Here is a 17,487-nt window from a genome sequence, read left to right on the forward strand (position 1 = left end):
GTAAAGAAGGCTCCACCAGCTGGTGCTGAAAAAGTCCTGAAACCTACATGTCAGCCTTGAAGTCTTCCCTGAGAGGTGTGGGGGAGCACAGAGCAGGAAGGTGGGTGTGGGAGGGAGGAGGGTGGGGCTGCCAGGAGGAAAGGGAAGGGGTTCTCGCTTTCTAAGCCTTCGTCCAGTCCCATTTTTATTCTCACAACATGTTATCAAAGAGGAGACTCAGAGAGGGAAAGTGTTTTACCCAAGGTCACACAGCAAGTGACCAGCTCCTGAATCTGAATCCTCCCTCTTTCTTGTCTTTTACACTCTGGAGACCCAGAAGCCATTGGACCAGCCTCCCAGTGTGGGGGCCGGAGCTGGGAGCTTGAGATCTGGGAGTGGGAGAGACTTGAAGGGTGATCAGTGCTGGGAGTGGTAGACATGAAAGCCTGGTGGGAAGGCCTCCAAGGAGTCACCCAGCGCCCACCCACCAAGGCTGAGTGGGTTTCAGGTGGCTGATGGGAGGCAGGTTTGCAGAGGAGAGAGTGATCAGTGGTTACCCTGCTCCACCAGTTGAGGAAACAGGACTACAACGGGGCCACTAAATTTGGCAATTTAGGGGTCACTGGTGACCTTGGCCAGAACAGTTACAGGGACAATGCAGGAAGGAAGAAACAGATTACAAATATACAAATTATAGAATGATGATGATGTGGAGGGGAGAAGGGTGAGAAGACCAGAAGGAGTGGGCTCCAGGAACGGAAGCGGGGAAACTTCTTGCTCCCCTAAAAATAGAAAAAACTGGGCACGGGGCATATGGGGACTCTATGTACTATCTTTGTAATTTTTCTGTGAATTTCAAACTGTTCTAAAATTAAAAGTTTATTTAAAAATATAGATGGTAAAGAGGTAAGAGTGGGTGTGGCTGGAGTTTGTAGGTGGTTGGGGGGAGACAGGAATTTGAGGAAGGGAGCACATGCAGGTAGGACTCCTGTGTTTTGGATGTGAAACTGAGTGAGCACGGGGCTGGGGAGGGGGCTTCAGGTGGGGAAGTGGGAGGCATTCTGAGCTGGGACAAGTCAAAGGAAGCAGCAAGGGAATGAGACCTGCTACCCCTCCCAGGCACCCCTCAGCCCCTCTTGGGGTCTCCTCTCTCCCCAGAATCCTACGGACTCTGCCTGGGACTTGCTCCACGTGGGGGCCGTGAAGAAACTGCCAGTGCCAGGGGTCTGTGGGCATAGCGGGCGCAGAGTTCCCTAGGCTGGGGCCTGTGGAATGTTTTGAGTTTTTAGAGGTTCTGCCTACTCCAAAGCGCTGGGACCCACTGCTGGGCATCAATGCCCACACTGCTCTCCTTCTCCTCTTGGCACAGCTGGTTACCCAACTCAGATCTCAGAGGCCCAGCCTGCCCGCCTCCCAGGTTGGACCAGCTAAAGTTTGCTCAGGTTCTGTCACCTCCTCTGGGAAGACAGGGGTGAGGGGCTTTGTAGGTGGTGTTGTAAAGGCTTCTGAGAGCTGCAGCGGGTTTCAGGGTCCCAGTTCAGACAGGAGCAGAGATGTTCCAGGAGCCCCTGGCAGTGGTGTCCCCCTCCCTACAGGGGATTCCTCTGAGGCCCCAGTGTTTTCTGTGCTCAGAGCTTTGGGAAATAAAGGTGCCAGGAGGCTGGCCCTGGAGTGTCCTTGGAGGAGCCCTGCCCTGGGAGTCTGGGGTTAGATGCTGCTTCCGGAAATCTACTTGGGATTCCTCTGGGAGGCCTAAGCCTTGAGAGAGAAGGCAAAGGATTTCCAAGGCTGGCCCCATCTGAGAGGACTCAGGGAGTAGCTGGTAAGGGAGGGGTGCTCACATGGGGCAGAAGCTGGAAATGTTGGGGTAAGGGGCTGGATTGGATCTGGGAATGGCCTAGGAGGCAGGAATGGAAGGGTGTGGTTGGGATCAAGGATCAGAATGAGAACAGGATAGGCTGGACTGAGGAGGATGCAGCTAGGGATGGGGTCTGATGAATGGGTAGGGGGTGTGCCGTAAGTCTGGGGTTGGGAGTGGGGCTGGAGCTGGGATGGGAAAGAAATGGGCTGGATTTGGGGTGGGGATGAAGACGGCAGCGGACAGTGATGGAGATGGACTAGGAATGGGCCTTTCAGAGGTGGGAATGGGCAGCAGACGGGGGTGCCAGGGGTGGCTGGCACGGGAATTGGGTTGGGGCTGGAGGCTGGGATAGACCAGGGACGAGGGTGAGGTTGGGGCGGAGATAAATTAAGGACAGAGTGAGGCTGGACCGATTGTAATGAAGTGGACTTGGGATTGGGGCCGGGAGCTGGAAAAGGGAGGGATGAAGCTGAGCCTGGATAGAGGTTGGTGACGGGGCTGGGGAAGAGGGTGAGCAGAGGGTGAGTGCCTAGGCTGGGGACCCGATAGGTGAGAATTTGGGACGTGGGAAGGATGGTCCCCGGGCGCAGGGAGTAGAACCGCCAGGGCGCGGCTCACAGGGGTTGGGGGTGAGGGGCGTGGGGGCGCCCCGGGGCAGGCCGGGAACGGGGGGGCGGGCCTCCCCCTGGGCCGGGCCGGGGCGGCGCTAGGACCGAGCGCGCGGAGGGAGCGAGCCGGGCGGAGCCAGCGCCCCCCGCCCCCCGCCGGCCGGCTCCCCTCCCCCGGCCGCTGGCTCGCTCGGCTCGCAACGCTGCAGAGGCTCCGAGGCGGCGGCGGCGGCGGCGGCGCGGCGACTCCCTCTTTCCCTCCCTCCTTCTCCGTCCGTCCGTCCGTCCGTGCGTCTGTCCGTTCGGCCTCGGTCCGGCCCGCAGCATGGCCGGCGTCAGCTTCAGCGGCCACCGCCTGCAGCTGCTGGCGGCGTACGAGGAGGTGATTCGGGAGGAGAGCGCGGCCGACTGGTGAGCCCCCCGCCCCCGCCCCCTGGCCCCTTTGTCCCCTCGCCGCCGCCGCCGCCGCGCCTTTGTCTCCACCCGGCCCCGCCGCCCCGCAGCCGGGAGGGAGGGGGAGACCCCGAAATGGTGCAGCGGCCCGGGAGGGCCAGGGAGGGGCTGCCTTTGTGCGCGCCGGGGGAGGGGCCGGGCCGGGCCAGGCGGGGCACCGGTGGGCCCCGAGCGCCCGGAGGCGGCCGCAGCCGCGCGGTGGGAGCGGTGGCCGGACGCGGGCTGGAGAGACGCGGGGTCCAGATGTGCTGCCCGGGTCCTCCTGGCCCTGCGTGGGCCCATCCCTCGCCCTCTCCCCTCTGCCCCGGGCCTGGGGGACAGGTGTGCACAGGGCAGCCAAGGGCACCTTCGCCACCTTCGAGCGGGCGAGGACCGGGCAGGGACGGGGCGGGGACCGAGCTAGCAGAGCCAGCGCAGCCTGCCCGGCCCAGCCCGGCCCGGTCACAGCACAAAGGAAAGCTAGGGCGGGGGAGGAGCGCAGCGGGCTGGGGGCCGGGGCGCCCCGCCCACCGGGGGGCCTCTCGGAGTTGGGGTGTGATGGAAAGACACTCGTTGCCACATGGCCACCGCCAAGTGATTCCTGTTCCTCTCAGGGGTCGAGGAGGAGGCAGAGATAAGCCCTCTCTCCGACCTGAAGGGGATTGCAAGAACTAGGCAGCTAGACTGAGACATGCCAAAGGGGCCGAACAGCCTGCCTAGGGGGCCAGGTGGGGTCCCTGGGATGAAGCCCCTAGGCACACCAGTATGGAGGGAGTTCCCAGAGACGAATGAGAGGGTGAGTAGATCCACTGGGCCCCTAGCGCCATGGCTGGCCCAGTGGCAAGGGGCTCTCAGCTCCCCAGTGCAGAAGGAGCTGGGCTGCCTGCCCTGTGCCCTCCCAGCTGTTGTCTCCCCCTGAGCTGTGGGAGGGGATGGACTGACCACCTGGTCTGGGGCAGGAAGGCCAAGGGGCTCCACACTGCCCCATTCAGGAACCATCGTTCCCCCAAATACTCTTCTGGGGCAGGTGCCCGTGCTGTTCCTTAGGCTTCTTCCCCCCTTGGCAAGTAGGAAACTGAGGCACAGAGTGAAGGCAGGTCTGAGGGGCCTCACTTGGGCTGGCCTCACCCTCCTGCTGGGAGGGCAGGCGAGGAGGGACACTGACCTGGGGGCTGGAGGAGGGGACAAGATGGCTAGGCGTCCATGCCACAGTACTGCAGCACTGGCGGGCGGCCAGGCCTGGAGGGATAGACGAGGGAGACAGGCACGCTCTCTTGTCCTGCGGGTCAGTCACAGGAGAGGCCAACACCGGCTAACAGACAGGCAGCCCACCCGTTGTCCCAGCCCTGCCCCAGAGGGACTGAGATCATGGGAGGAGCTCAGGGCAAGTGGCCCACTTGGCCTGGTGGAAGAATTGGCCTTGGGGTCTGGGCTGTGCTTAGAGAGGCACACTCCACCTCAGAAGGGCCCCCTCGCCCTCCAATCTGAGGGTGCTGCCTACCACCACCCCATTTCCCCCTACCCTCCCAAAAGCAGAGCTCTGGTGGCCCAGTGCAGGGCCACACAACCACTGCTGGCCCACATGCTGCTCAGCAGAGGCCTAGGCTCCCACCAGCAGCATCCATGTGGCCAAAGCGAGTTATTCATCACTGGTGTGCGTCACCCCCCCCCCCAATCTGGGTTGTGTGTGGGACACACACACAGATGTACACAGGCACCCTCGAACATACACACATTTGCTCCCTCCCAAGGGCCCAGATAAGCATTTGGTAGAAAGGATGTGAAGATCAAATCCTGCAGGGGGACTCGGCACCTAGCACAGAGCCAGGGGTACAGTGGGTTCTCAAGACTCAGGGGCAGACCCCACACTCTCAAGCCGGAGGAGGGTGTCTTGGGTTAAATTGCTTTCTGGGCAAAGGGAACTTGGCACTGCCTTGCCTTACATTCCCTCTGATTAGGGGCAGGGGTGGGAGGAGCTTACTCCTAGGTAATAGGGCCTCTGAAATGGACCACTGCCCAGGTGCTGGGAGCAGGGGATCTAGGAAGTCAGGTTGTGTAGTCAGAAGAGCTAGTATTGTCCTGGATGTGACCTGGCTCACTGTGTGACCACACAGAAGTCTCTGCACCTCTCTGGTCCTCTTTAAAGGAGGAAAAGGGGATTGGGCTCAGCTATATTTGGGATACCCAAGGCCCTTCCAGTTCTAACATCCTGAAAGTATGATTGTGTGATTGTCCTGAGGAACCCACCTGCCCTGAGCACCCCCATCCTCAGCTGACCCCAGCATCTCCCTGGAGCTGCTACATTCCAGCTCCCACCTCACCCCAGTCCACTTTGTCTGGCCGAGATGGTTTCTCAGAGTTTGTGTCAATATCACAAACACCTCCTGGTGTTGCTTTGCGCTCTGTGTTGAAGGACTGAGTTAGATATCCCACCTTCACGAAGCTCTCAGTCCGGAGCAGCGTCTGCCTCCAGAGGTTGGAGGTGGTGAGACCCCCATCCTGATTCCTTGCAATTTCACCACTCCCACCCACCCAGGCCCAGGCCACCTCGGATGTGTTTGAGAAGCACTGGTCTAGTGAGATCCGGGGCAGGCTCAGGTACCTCTTTCCATCCCTGCTGGGGTGTGTTAAGCGCTCTGGGGAGGTGCAGCTCAGGGCAGGGCTTCCTGGGGAGCCGGCCTTGGAGCCTCAGGGGTGTCAGTCAAGGTGGGGCATGGGGTGGAGAAGCTAGTCTGGCCTTCCTTTGAAGGGAACCATGTATGCAAAGGCTCCAGTTTGGGGCGGGGTGATATCCAGAACTGTGCTGGGACTCAGGGAGCCAATCCAACGTGGCCCAAGTGTGTGTTATGGATAGGGAGGCCTGGCTGGAAAGGCAGGTGGGGCGGAGGTCAGGGTTGAAGGCCTGCTGAAACCTTTGAGCTATGGTTTCCCCCAGGTAAGGGCCATGGCTACAGCAGGGAAAGGTGGCTGGAGGTGGGTAGGCAAGGGGTGAGAATGGAAGGGGCAGGGCAGGTGTTCCGTGGAGGAGGAAGGGTCCCTCGGAGAGCTTGGGAGAGGCTGACAGGTCACCCCAGGAAGGTGTGATGGCCAGAGTAGTGTCTGGGAACCAGGGTCTTGGAGTTCTGCCTCAGTTTCTCATCTGTGGAATAGAGAGGGGCAGACCCTGCTTCTCCAAAGGCCTTTTGTTCCCAGCGGTGGGTTAGGGCAGCCGGACAGGTGGTGGGACAGCTGTGTTGAGAAGCAGCTGCCGGGGCTGGGGCCCAGGCAACAGTTGGACCAAGAGCTCCCAGCCCCACAGCCCACCTGTGTCCCTTTCAGGAGGGAGAGATCCCGAGACGCTGGGGGCTGGGGGGCCATTTGGCTGTGGCAGTGGCTGGTGCTGACCTCATGGGGCTGGGCCTGGGCCAGGTCCTCCTTCCGCCCTCCTCCCTCTTTGCCTTCCTCCCTCCTTCCTTTCTTCCCTCCTCCCTCTCTCCCTTTCTCCTCCCTCCTCCCTTCCTCTCTCCTTCCCTCCCCCTTCTCTTCCTCTCTCTCCCTCCTTCATTTTCTCTTCAGCCATCGTTTCCCTCCTTTCTCTTCTCTTTCTTCTTCTTCTCTCTCTCTTCTCCCTCCCTCTTTCTCTTCTGTGTCTCCCGGGGGTAGCTATGTTCCTTCCTCTCCTCCTAGCCCCTTGCCTCGTCAGTAGGGAAAGGGGAGCTTGGGGAGGGGCTGAGCCTCCTATGCCTCCAGAACAAGGCCTTTCTTCCTGACTCCAAGCCTGTCCTCTGAGTGGGTCCTCCGGAGGAGACAGCTCTGTCTTCCCTTCTGTGAAATGGATGCTGTGCCACGGCTGCCTGTGGAGAACAAACTAGGGAGGAGGAGGAGGAAGGAGGAAGGCTGCTAGGTCAGCTCTCCACTGAAGCTGAGAGGGAAGGAGAGGCCAGCAGTCCTAGAAGGCCAGAACCTCAGCTAGGGTGGAGGTAGCTTAGGGCTGGAAGAGCTGGAGAGCACTGCCATCCAGGGGCCAGAGTCCAGCCAAGAGTGACCATGGTGACCTCATCCCCATTTCAGAGAGGCGGAGATCAAGGCTGAGGGCGTGTCCCCCGGGTCCTTTGTGTTCAGGAGAATGCGGCTGGGGTGTGGGGTGGGCCAGTCTCGTGCCAATTGCCAGGTTGCCATGGTAACTGGGGGATGCCCAGAGCTGAGCAGCACCAGGTTCTCTCTCCCCACCCGCCTTGCTGTAGGGGGAGGGGTGGTGGGTACCAAGGCACGCACCAGGTAGGTTCCTGGCAACTGCCAATGGGGGATGAGGAGCGGTAGCCAGGGAACGGTAACCAAGGAACCGTCGCCTTGGAATCTCCATCTCACGCCACTGGCTGGGTTGCAGGCTGCTAGGGCCAGGGCTCCGAGGATACAACACATGGGCCCGCTGGAAGCAAGTGACTGGGCAGCGATTTCTTCTCCCCCATTGCCTACTCCCCACCTGACCCAGGCCTCCCTCTATCAGATCCCAGACTGTCCCCCACTGGGCTCCAGCCAGACACCGTGCTTAGCCCTGTTGTTATGGCGACAAGGCTCAAGTGCTGGGCTGGAAACCCCCTCCTGTCCTGCCCCTTCTGTGTCCCTCCTACCCCCCAGGGCCATCTCCACCCAAAATTGGCTGCCTGGCCTCTGTCAGTTCTCCGAACCACCCCTCCCTCTCCCCAGGGCTCTGTACACATACGAGGATGGCTCAGATGACCTCAAGCTTGCAGCGTCAGGAGGTAAGAATTCCAGCCATTCCTTCGCCTTCCTCTCCGCCCCCTCCTCTGGTTGTTTCTTCCCCATCCAGTTGTTTTCTTCCCCACCCGCCTGGCTCCAGGCCACTTCCCTCCCTGCTGCATCCAGCCGACCCACACTTGTCTGGCAGTGTCCTCCTCCGGTCATCCCTAAGGTCCCCAGGGTGGGGAGGGAGGGAGCTTTGTTTCCTGTTTGATTATGAGAAGACTGCGCCTCAGAGAGGGAGAGAGAGAGTGACTTGCCCAGAGTCACATAGCTGGGCGGGAAGGGGCTGGGCAAGGGTGGCCTAGATCACCCCACTGTCTCCAGAGCCCAAAAAAGCTTTATTTTACCTCACTGGGCGCTAGCACCACATGAGACATGATGTGTGAAGAACAAACACTTCCTCAGTCCTACCCCGAATCAGGTCCTAGGGGATTCAGAGGCAAAGCTCACACCTACCTGCTGCCTCTTTCACACCAACACAGAACTCTGGGACTTCCAGATCTCTGGCGGTGCCTGCCGAGCCAGAGAGAAGTCTTTGCTTCAGGTTTCAGGCTCTTTGTGGGAGAGGGGTTCAGGAGACAGGGCCTGACACCCTCCTGATTCCCCCAGATGGGGGCTTGCAGGAGCTCTCGGGCCACTTTGAGAACCAGAAGGTGATGTATGGCTTCTGCAGCGTCAAGGACTCCCAAGCTGCTCTGCCGAAATACGTGCTCATCAACTGGGTATGCAGCCTGGGGCTGGGGAGGGGAGCTGAAGGCTCCCCAGAACCGTCACCCTCCACCCCGCTCCACCCACTGACAGTGCTGGAGAGAACCCCACTGGCCCAGGGAGGAGAGCTGGGGGGCCTCAGCCTGCCGCCAGCTCTTGTCCTTTCCTGACCCCTTCTTTGCTGGGTACTTTGCAGGTTGGCGAAGATGTGCCCGATGCCCGCAAGTGCGCTTGTGCCAGCCACGTGGCTAAGGTGGCCGAGTTCTTCCAGGTGCGAGTGGGGTCGGCGCTCGCAGGGGTGGCTCCAGGCCAGGGTCTGTGTGCTGGGGGTGCGATGGGAGGGAGCCCTGCTGCCTGAGCACGCCTTCTTCCTGCTGCAGGGCGTCGACGTGATCGTGAACGCCAGCAGCGTGGAGGACATAGACGCGGGCGCCATCGGGCAGCGGCTCTCCAACGGGCTGGCGCGGCTCTCCAGCCCCGTGCTGCACCGCCTGCGGCTGCGCGAGGACGAGAATGCCGAGCCGGTGGTCAGTGTACGCCCGCGACAGGCTGGCCCTGCCCGCGGCTCGGCGCCCTGTCCCTCTTGGTCCTCACCCTTCGTGTGTGGGGGCTCCCGAGCCCGCGGCCTGGGGGCTTCGCTCACGCCGGGCCTCTTGACCCTACAGGGCACCACCTATCAGAAGACTGACGCAGCTGTGGAAATGAAGCGGATTAACCGCGAGCAGTTCTGGGAACAGGCCAAGGTGTGGACCCCGACCCCGGCCTGTAGGCTGAGCTGTGCCTCCGTGTCCCGACCCTGGGGGTAGCGCTGGCTTCTCTCCCTCAGTCCCTCCCTCCAACAGTGCGGCCCATCCCACGGGCTCCCCTGCATGGGACAGCAAGCGCTTTTGGCCTTAACGCCCTACGGCTCACCCCTGACTTCTCAGAACCCTGGGTTGGGGTGGGGTGGGGTGGGCTGGAGCGGCGGGGCGGGCCCCCGGCTCAGGGCCTACCCTGCCTTGGCACGGGGCGGGGGTTGCAGAAGGAGGAAGAGCTGAGGAAGGAGGAGGAACGGAAGAAGGCCCTGGATGAGAGACTGAGGTTTGAGCAAGAGCGGATGGAGCAGGAGCGGCAGGAGCAGGAGGAGCGGGAGCGGCGCTACCGAGAGCGGGAGCAGCAGATCGAGGAGCACAGGTGCGCGCAGCCGCCGGCGCGGGCCCGGGCTCCAGGCCCCGCGCGCTCCCGCCCTAAGCGGGTGCCCGCCGCTTTCTCATTCCAGGAGGAAACAGCAGACTTTAGAAGCCGAGGAGGCCAAGAGGCGGTTGAAGGAGCAGTCTATCTTTGTAAGTCCTTTGCCAGGGCTCCCTGGTCAGGGAAATGAGGATGGTCCCTGTGCTCCTGGCCTCTTGGGGGAAGAGGGGGGTGGGGATCAGCGTCTAAGGGGCAGAACTGGGCATTCTGGCTCCTGCCGCGTGGGTGTGGGGTGCCGTGCAGGGGCAGGCCTCCCACCGCCTCCTGTGGAGCTGTCTTACCTGCCTGTGAGAGGACACCTCCTTGGAGAAGTTTATACTCCAGACTGAAAGATAAAAATCTTCCTTGAACCAGACCCTCACTGACCAGGCACTCTGTGCCCCTTCCCAGCAAGGCCTAAGGGGCTCAGGGTGGATGGATTAGACCCACTTCTTGCATTTATGGGGCTCAAGGCCTGGTCCCCACAACGAGAACACTGCAGAGCTACTGAATGAATCTGGGGTGGTGCTCTGAGCATCTGTGCACAAGTATGTGTAGTGTCTCCTTCAGAGCAGGCCCTTGTTCCGGGGTTGCTGTCTGAACCTCCAAACGCTGGGATGGCCCATAGGGTCCTCGTGGGTTGACCCTTTCAAAATCACAGTGGAGTCAAATCTTCATGCTTTGAATTGAATTTTATATTTGAGAAATAGCTGAGGTCATTCAGGGTTGAGCATGGGACAGTTTAGGACAAGAGGTGGGCAGTCCTGGTCTGGATTGGGACTGGACAGCTGTTGGGCCGTGGGGACTCAGACAGGTGCCAGGGTCACACCTGCAGGTGGTATGGCAGGACAGCCCTGCAGGCACTGGCATTGAGTGGCTGTCATAGGTCATTCCAGTCACATCAGCCCCTGAGGGGTGGAGAGGACGTGTGGTTAGTAAGCTCCAGCCTCAATCATTCATTCAACAAACGCTTGCCACTTGCCATGTGCCAGGTGTCAGAAACATGGTGGGGAACAAGAAGAGCAAGGCCCTTTTAAAATTAATTGATGAATTAGCTTATTTTTAATTGTGGCAAAATGGACATCAGGTAAAATGTACCGTCTTAACCATTTTAAAGTGGGTAGTTTCGTGGCATTAAGTATATTTATATGATACAACCATCACCACTGTTTATCTCCAGAATCCTTCTCATCTTCCCATACTGAACCTCTGTACCCAGGAAACACTAACTCCCCACTGCCCCCTCCCCCAGCCCCTGGCTACAACCTTTCTGCTTTCTGTCTTTATGACTATGATTCTTCTAAGTACCTCATATGAGTGGAATCATGCAATTATTTTATCTTTTGTGACTGCTTTATTTCACTTAGCATAGTATCTTCAAACTTCAGCCATGTGGCAGGATGTCTTTCCTTATGAAAGCCATTTTACTACTCCGTTGTATGTGTGTACCACATTTTGTTTATCCATTCAGTGCAAGGTCTTTTTGGAAAAGCTTATTATTTTCACAGAAAATTGTACACAGGCACACAAAAGTAGGAAGAATAGTTTGGTGAATCCCCTCTACTGGTCACTCATCTTCACCAATGACCAACGTTTCAGGCAAAGGCTTAAAGTCTTACATCATTACTTTATAGTCTCAGATGACCCTTCAAGTGTGGCTCATGTGACAAGTGACAGTAGGTGTTCTAGCAGGTCACTATGGTGGCCCTACAACTTCAGGTCCGATAAAGAAGGTCCCACATAAGGAACTTTGGAATTTAGAACCATAAAATACTTTCTCTTGGCTTAAGGAGCTATCTGCTTTCTCTCTTCTGATAAGAATTGCATTCTTTATCTGAGTTCCCTTTTTGCCTGGGCTGCCTGGAAGCTTCCATTTATCTGAAGATGTACAATAGCAATGCCATTGACATTTATGGTTAGTGTCTTGATCTCTATCTCCTACTCCTCAGCTCTCATTTCTTTCAGTGCTTTTCACACTGCTGGTGTGTAAGATTTTTGTGGTCAGCTGCCTACAGTTCTCTTTTCGAAAGAGGCAGAGGAACCTAGCGAGGTCATACTAGGCAGGGGCAGAGTAACAGCAAAGGCTGGTGTGATGTACATTTTTGAGGAAGGCAAGGAGCCCAACTGGAGCCCATTGGGAAATTTGGGAAGAGAGAGCAAGGTCAGAGAAGGAGTTTACACTTCATTCTGGAAGACATAAGTGGTACTTGTGGTGACAGCCTTCTTGAGGCTTTTGGTGTGGTGAGTTCAGTGAGTAGACAGGTACGAACTGAACCTTGGGCTGCTCACACACACACATACATGCGTTCTCATCCCATATCCCCCACAGAGTGTGGGGAGATGATCCAGAAAAAGGAAGTTATGACACGGTGTAATCTGTGTGTATGCCCGGAACACCTAATGGGGGCCCAGAGAAAAAATGACCTGAATGGGCCAGGGCAGTGCCCGAGCTCAGGCTGGAAGCAGGGGGAGTTGGACCCAGGGTGGGGGTTGGGCACTTGGGAAAAGAGATCCATCTCCCCTGCCAAGGCAAGGAGGAGAGAAACGGTACACATGTTCTAGGAACTGCGACTCCATCGTGCTGAGGACTTTTATGTCTACATCTCACAGGGTGTGGGCGAGTCAGGGCCAGAGGGGACTCTTAGGAGGGGTCGTGGGGTACATCAGGTAGGGGGAGGGGAATGTGGGCCAAACAAGGGGCCCCACCTACTTCAGTCCTGGGGTTGCAGTCTCAAAACAGAGTAAAGTGGACAGGTGCAGGGCACTAGGGAGCGTTGGGGACTGGTGAACCGGACAGCACAGGCCTCATGTAAGAGCAGCTGCAGTGCCGCATTGGGGCACCCAGGCCTGTGTTGCCAGGGCTTCTGGAGATCCTGATTTCAGTAAGAAACCTCCAGATTTGGGGGGGGGGGTGCAGGGGAGGTAATTAGGTATTTATTTATTTTTTAAATGGAAGTACTGGGGATTGAACCCAGAATCTTGTGCATGTTGGACACACCCTCTACCACTGAGGTATACCCTCCGCACCACAGAAACCTCCCTGATTTTAAGTGGTGGTGACCAATTAACATTTTGGAAAGGTCCTTTCAGGGTCTGTAGAGTAGAAATGCGAAAAAGAGCAAGGAGACTGGGGACTCGTGAAGAAGCTTCAGTTGTGATACTGACATCCAGGCAGCAGTGATCAGGGCGCGGTTGGCCAGGTGCTGGGGTAGGAGGGTCAAGAAAAGTTAGCTACAAAGTAGGGAGTGCCCCTGGATGGCCCTGGGTGCCTGGTTGGATGTGGGGGCGAAGGAGCAGGATGAGCTGCCCAGGGGCCTGTCCGGACCAGAGGTGAGGTGGCTGAGGGCCTTGCTCAGAGAGAAGGTGCTGTGTGACTGGGCGGTGAAGGTGGTGCCAGGTCGTGAGGGAAACATGGAGGCTGTGAGAAAGCCAAGAGCTCCTGTGGGAGTGGGGTGCTTCGACCACCGTCCCTTTGGTTTCCAGGGTGACCAGCGGGATGAGGAGGAAGAGACGCAGATGAAGAAGTCAGAATCGGAGGTAGAGGTGAGAGCTGGGGGGACAGGACAGCTGAGGTGGGCAGCGCTGTCTCAGTCAGGCACGGCCTGGCCCTGACCCTTTCCTTATGTCCCCAGGAGGCAGCGGCCATCATTGCCCAGCGACCTGATAACCCACGGGAGTTCTTTAAGCAGCAGGAAAGAGTCGCATCGGCTTCCGCAGGCAGCTGCGATGTGCCCTCACCCTTCAACCACCGACCAGGTAGTCCCAGCTCCCACCCTCACCCAACCCCCACTCTTCCAGTTTTGGCCTTGAGCCCCTTTGGGACCTGTCTAGGAAGGAAAGCCTTGCCCAACGAAGGACCCCTTGGAGAAGGCAAGGCTGATTGTCAAGTGTGCTTCCACCCACTGCCTCCAGGTGGCAGGGCTGAGGGGCTCAGATGGGGTCAGTGTTGGGCCTGGGCTGAGCAATGGGTCTTGCTGGGGGGCCATCCGGGCAGCTCTGACAGGGGCTAAGGCATCTCCCTGGATGCAGGGAGTGGCCCTGCCCCAGTGGAACTAGGTCTTGTCTGAAGGGCTGTGCGTGCATGTTGGGTGGGCTCTCGCCCTGGCCCTGAGCGGGTGCAGCCTGCAGCCCATACCCAGGGTTCCCTGTTTGGATTCTCTCTGTGTAGCTCCCGCCTCTCCCTGAAGCAACCTTCCACTCCCTGTCTGCTGATCTGAGCGTTTGCCCCTTCTGTGTGCTTGGCTCTGTGCTGGGGCTCCGAGGGTGGGGCAGGCTGTCCCCAGGCATGTGCTGCTCAGAGGCTGGCTACATTGTGGTGTGTCAGGCTCTCTGCTGTGCGTGGCTGGTGCTGGTGGGAGTCATCTGATGGCTTGAGGCTCTGGCCCAGCTTGGCTGAATATGTGCTCTGGCTGAAGGCAGCTTGAACATCCAGGGCCAGCCCTGGGGGTGGGTGAGGCCTCATGGCGGGTGGGGGAGACTGACCCTCTCTTGTGCTCTGTCTCTCTCTCTCTGTCTGTCTCTCTTGGCAGGTCGTCCGTACTGCCCTTTCATAAAGGCATCGGACAGTGGGCCTTCCTCCTCCTCCTCTTCCTCCTCCTCCCCTCCACGGACTCCCTTTCCCTATATCACCTGTCACCGCACCCCAAACCTCTCTTCCTCCCTCCCATGTAGGTAGCAGCCCCAGGCCTCCGCGGGGGGGTAAGGAGGGCCCCGCTTCCCAGCAGCCCCCCTGCCCTCACTCCCCCAGCCTGAACGCTGATCTCTGGTGTTTGTCCCCAGAGCAGGTACTGCCTGCCTCTCTCCCTTGGCCCTCAAGGGGCTCTGGCCCTTAGGGGCCTGGCTTACACGGTTTGGAGCTGTGGTCTGGCCCCTGGGGGGCCTGGGGAGCTCCCAGCCCCCACCCAGACTCCAGAGAGGAGGTGCTGGCCAGGCCCCAAGGTGGACAGTCCTGGTCCCACCTGGCTCCCTGACCCTCACTGACCAGCCTGGGGGTTTGTTCCATAGGCAGCCACCTGGACAGCCACCGGAGGATGGCGCCCACCCCCATCCCTGCCCGGAGCCCATCTGACTCCAGCACGGCCTCCACGCCCGTTGCTGAGCGGATCGAGCGGGCCCTGGATGAGGTCACATCTTCGCAACCTCCACCACTGCCACCACCACTCCCACCAGCCCAAGGTGAGTGAGGGGCCCTCGTCCCTGGGCTGGGACACCAAGTGGCTATGGTAACGACCCCCCAGGGATCTGGGCCACCCCTCACCTAGACTGTGCTGCCCTGGAAGTGGCTGTGGCAGGGAGGTCAAACCTGCCCTCGCTGAACCTCAGTGTCTCTCCCTGGAGTGGGGATTGGGCCTTCCTCCCGGGCAGCTGAGTGGTTTAAAGACACTAGGTAGATGGGCAGCGGGGGCCAGTGGTGCCAGAAGGCACTCTGCGTGGAAGTCTCGGTAGAGGTCTTTCCTGGAGGTTGCCAACTCCTCGGTGGGTGGCAAGGTACTGTCGAGGGTGGCTGTCCAGGGCCCCCATCCTTCCTGGGAGCTGATCACATGTCTCCTCCATCTGGGCTGTGACAGAGACCCAGGAGCCCAGCCCTGGCCTGGACAGTGAAGAGCCCAGCAAGGAAGCCAGAGCAGCAGCCCCGGAGGCCTGGGCCGGCAGCCCCGAGGAGGAGCCCCCTCGGGCAGCAGAGCCCCCCCAGGCCCAGGGAAGCCCCACAGAGGACTTGATGTTCATGGTGTCTACAGAGCAGGCCGCCCTGGCTGCCCCTCTAGAACCGGCCGGGGCTGGAGCCTCGACCACCGACACCCCAGCAGCTGATGCCACTGAAACCGACACTGCCGCTGCTGACACCGCTGTTGCCAACGCCGTCACCCCTGCCGCTGCCAGCCTCATTGACCTATGGCCTGGCAATGGGGAAGGGGCCTCTGCACCCCAGGCTGAGCCTAGGGCCCCCACACCACCCTCGGGTGCCGAGGTCACTCTGGCGGAGGTGCCCCTGCTGGACGAGGTGGCTCAGGAGCCGCTGCCACCAACAGGTGAAGGCAGTGCCAACCTTCTCAGTTTCGATGAGCTGCCTGAGCCGCCTGCCACTTTCTGTGACCCAGAGGAGGAAGTAGAAGGGGAGCCCTTGGCTGCCCCCCAGGCTCCAATTCTGCCCTCAGCTCTAGAGGAGCTGGATCAGGAGCCCGAGCTGGAACCGGAGCCGGAGCCCCACCTGCTGACCAATGGCGAGACCACCCAGAAGGAGGGGACCCAGGTGGGGCTGGGGCTGCTTGGTGGGAGGGGAAATAGTCAGGGCTGGAGCAGGGGGCTGACCCTGCCTTCCTCAGGCTTACGGAAGTACCTTTTCCCCTTTCCCTGTGACCCATATTGTTGAGGGGGTAAGCTCTGTATCATTTCCCATCCCTGAGGCCGGCTCTGCTTTTATTCCCAAGACGGGCATCTGTGTTTCCCTGGCAACCACTGATGGAATCACAGGTTGTCAAGGAAACGGTGCTCAGGCCTGGTAGGTCAGCCCTAGTCCTGCTGGGTGGGTCCCAGTGACATGGAGCTTTTCTCCTGCAGGCCAGTGAGGGGTACTTCAGCCAATCACAGGAGGAAGAATTTGCCCAATCGGAAGAGCCCTGCGCAAAGGCTCCGCCTCCTGTGTTCTACAACAAGCCTCCAGGTAGTGCTGGGATGGGTGATGGGGAGGAATTTGGGTCACGGTGCTGTGTTCAAGTGTAGACAGCTTCACAGCACACAGTTGGCACAGCTCCCTGGGGTTGAGGGGACACAGGCATGGATCTGCTGGGCCATCTCCTTAACTCCCTTCCCTTCCCCACACTGCAGAAATCGACATCACCTGCTGGGATGCAGACCCAGTACCAGAAGAGGAGGAGGGCTTCGAGGGTGGCGACTAGCAGTGGTGCCTGCCCTCAGGCTGCCCTCGCCAAGGCCGCCCACCTGCGCCGGCCTCTGGCCAGACGGCCCGCAGTGCCTGCACTCGCAGCAGCTCCGCCTGGCACCCACTCTGGATTCCGGCCCTGGCCGAGGACTTGGCCGCTTCCCTACCCACAGGGCCCGACTTTTACAGCTTTTCTCTTTTTTTTTTAAAGTTGATAGGAGACTTGTACAGTTGACTGGTTTTCCTCCCGTTGGTAGTTGAGACGCTGTTGCAAATTCCACCCCTTCCCGCCCGGTCCAGATTGTAGCTTAGTCCTCCCTGCTCACTCAGTTGGCCGGGGTGGAGGCCTCACCCTGCTTGGGGCCTGGCGTTGGGCGGAGCTCTGGTGGGAAAATGTTCCCCCCACCTCTTTTCCTAGTTTTCTGTTTCTTGGAAAAATATCACTTTGTATTCTCTGTCCAGGGCTTCAGATATTTTGCACGAATTTTAAAACATGGCAATAAATGGCTCGTGGGCTCTGGCTCCCTGGGACCCCTCCCCTCCCCAGCCTCCTCTTGACCCCTCCCCACCTGGCCTGAAGGAAGTAGCAGGCCCAGCTGGGGCCCCTCAGCTTCCTGGCCCTTTCCTGCCCCCTCCTGCTGGGCAGGTCCCAGGCTGGAGGCCCTAGGTATGATTCAGGTCAGGGCTATGGGTGGCCCCTCTCCACCTCCTCCCTCTTTGCTTGGGTTCCTTTTTCACGTTCAGTAACTGTTTTTTGGAAAGCACAAACTTCTGTAACAGGTCGTGCTCATGTCTGTTAATAAAGAAATCCAGATCCCTTCAGGCCTGCTGCTCCGGGCCTCCAGGGGCTGATCTGGGGTGGGCTGCCTGCCCTGACCCCATTCCCAAGTCTTCCCACCTCCAAGGATGTAGAGGGCACCTCATCATGACTTCATGGGCAAGGAAGGTGGGGTCTGAAGCTCCCGAGGTTACTAGCCTCTGGTTTGAAGCAGGCAGACCTCAGGCTTAGTCCTGCACCCTCTGGCCAGTTTGTAGCTTAAAGGTGCATTTAGGTAAGGTCCCGCCAA

The 17,487-nt window shown here is 59.3% G+C and overlaps 1 protein-coding gene across 3 annotated transcripts; it reads left to right on the forward strand.

The window, feature by feature from the left end:
• The first annotated feature begins 2,562 nt into the window (after nucleotides 1-2,562).
• Nucleotides 2,563-17,242, forward strand: DBN1 (drebrin 1). Of its 3 annotated transcripts, XM_032464980.1 has the most exons (15): nucleotides 2,563-2,859; nucleotides 7,567-7,622; nucleotides 8,233-8,345; nucleotides 8,528-8,602; nucleotides 8,712-8,858; nucleotides 8,997-9,074; nucleotides 9,353-9,504; nucleotides 9,590-9,653; nucleotides 13,024-13,083; nucleotides 13,173-13,296; nucleotides 14,070-14,207; nucleotides 14,545-14,715; nucleotides 15,108-15,790; nucleotides 16,099-16,201; nucleotides 16,366-17,242. In XM_032464980.1, exons 1-15 carry the CDS (start codon nucleotides 2,774-2,776, stop codon nucleotides 16,434-16,436), a joined length of 2,121 nt encoding a protein of 706 aa, XP_032320871.1. In that variant the 5' UTR covers nucleotides 2,563-2,773; the 3' UTR covers nucleotides 16,437-17,242. The 3 variants fall into 3 exon arrangements, with proteins under 3 accessions (XP_032320871.1, XP_032320869.1, XP_032320870.1); XM_032464978.1 differs by lacking the exon at nucleotides 14,070-14,207 and having other exon boundaries at nucleotides 2,569-2,859; nucleotides 8,712-8,864; XM_032464979.1 differs by lacking the exon at nucleotides 14,070-14,207 and having other exon boundaries at nucleotides 2,573-2,859.
• The last annotated feature ends 245 nt before the right edge of the window (nucleotides 17,243-17,487 follow it).

The sequence above is a fragment of the Camelus ferus genome, chromosome 22 (assembly GCF_009834535.1).
Source record: "Camelus ferus isolate YT-003-E chromosome 22, BCGSAC_Cfer_1.0, whole genome shotgun sequence".
Lineage (NCBI taxonomy): Eukaryota > Metazoa > Chordata > Mammalia > Artiodactyla > Camelidae > Camelus > Camelus ferus.

Coding starts and splice junctions, on each gene's coding strand:
- DBN1 (XM_032464980.1), top strand. CDS start 2,774: ATGGCCGGCGTCAGCTTCAGCGGCCACCGCCTGCAGCTGCTGGCGGCG. Junction 8,859..8,996: donor ACGAGAATGCCGAGCCGGTG/GTCAGTGTACGC, acceptor TTGACCCTACAG/GGCACCACCTATCAGAAGAC. Junction 13,297..14,069: donor ACCCTTCAACCACCGACCAG/GTAGTCCCAGCT, acceptor CTCTCTTGGCAG/GTCGTCCGTACTGCCCTTTC.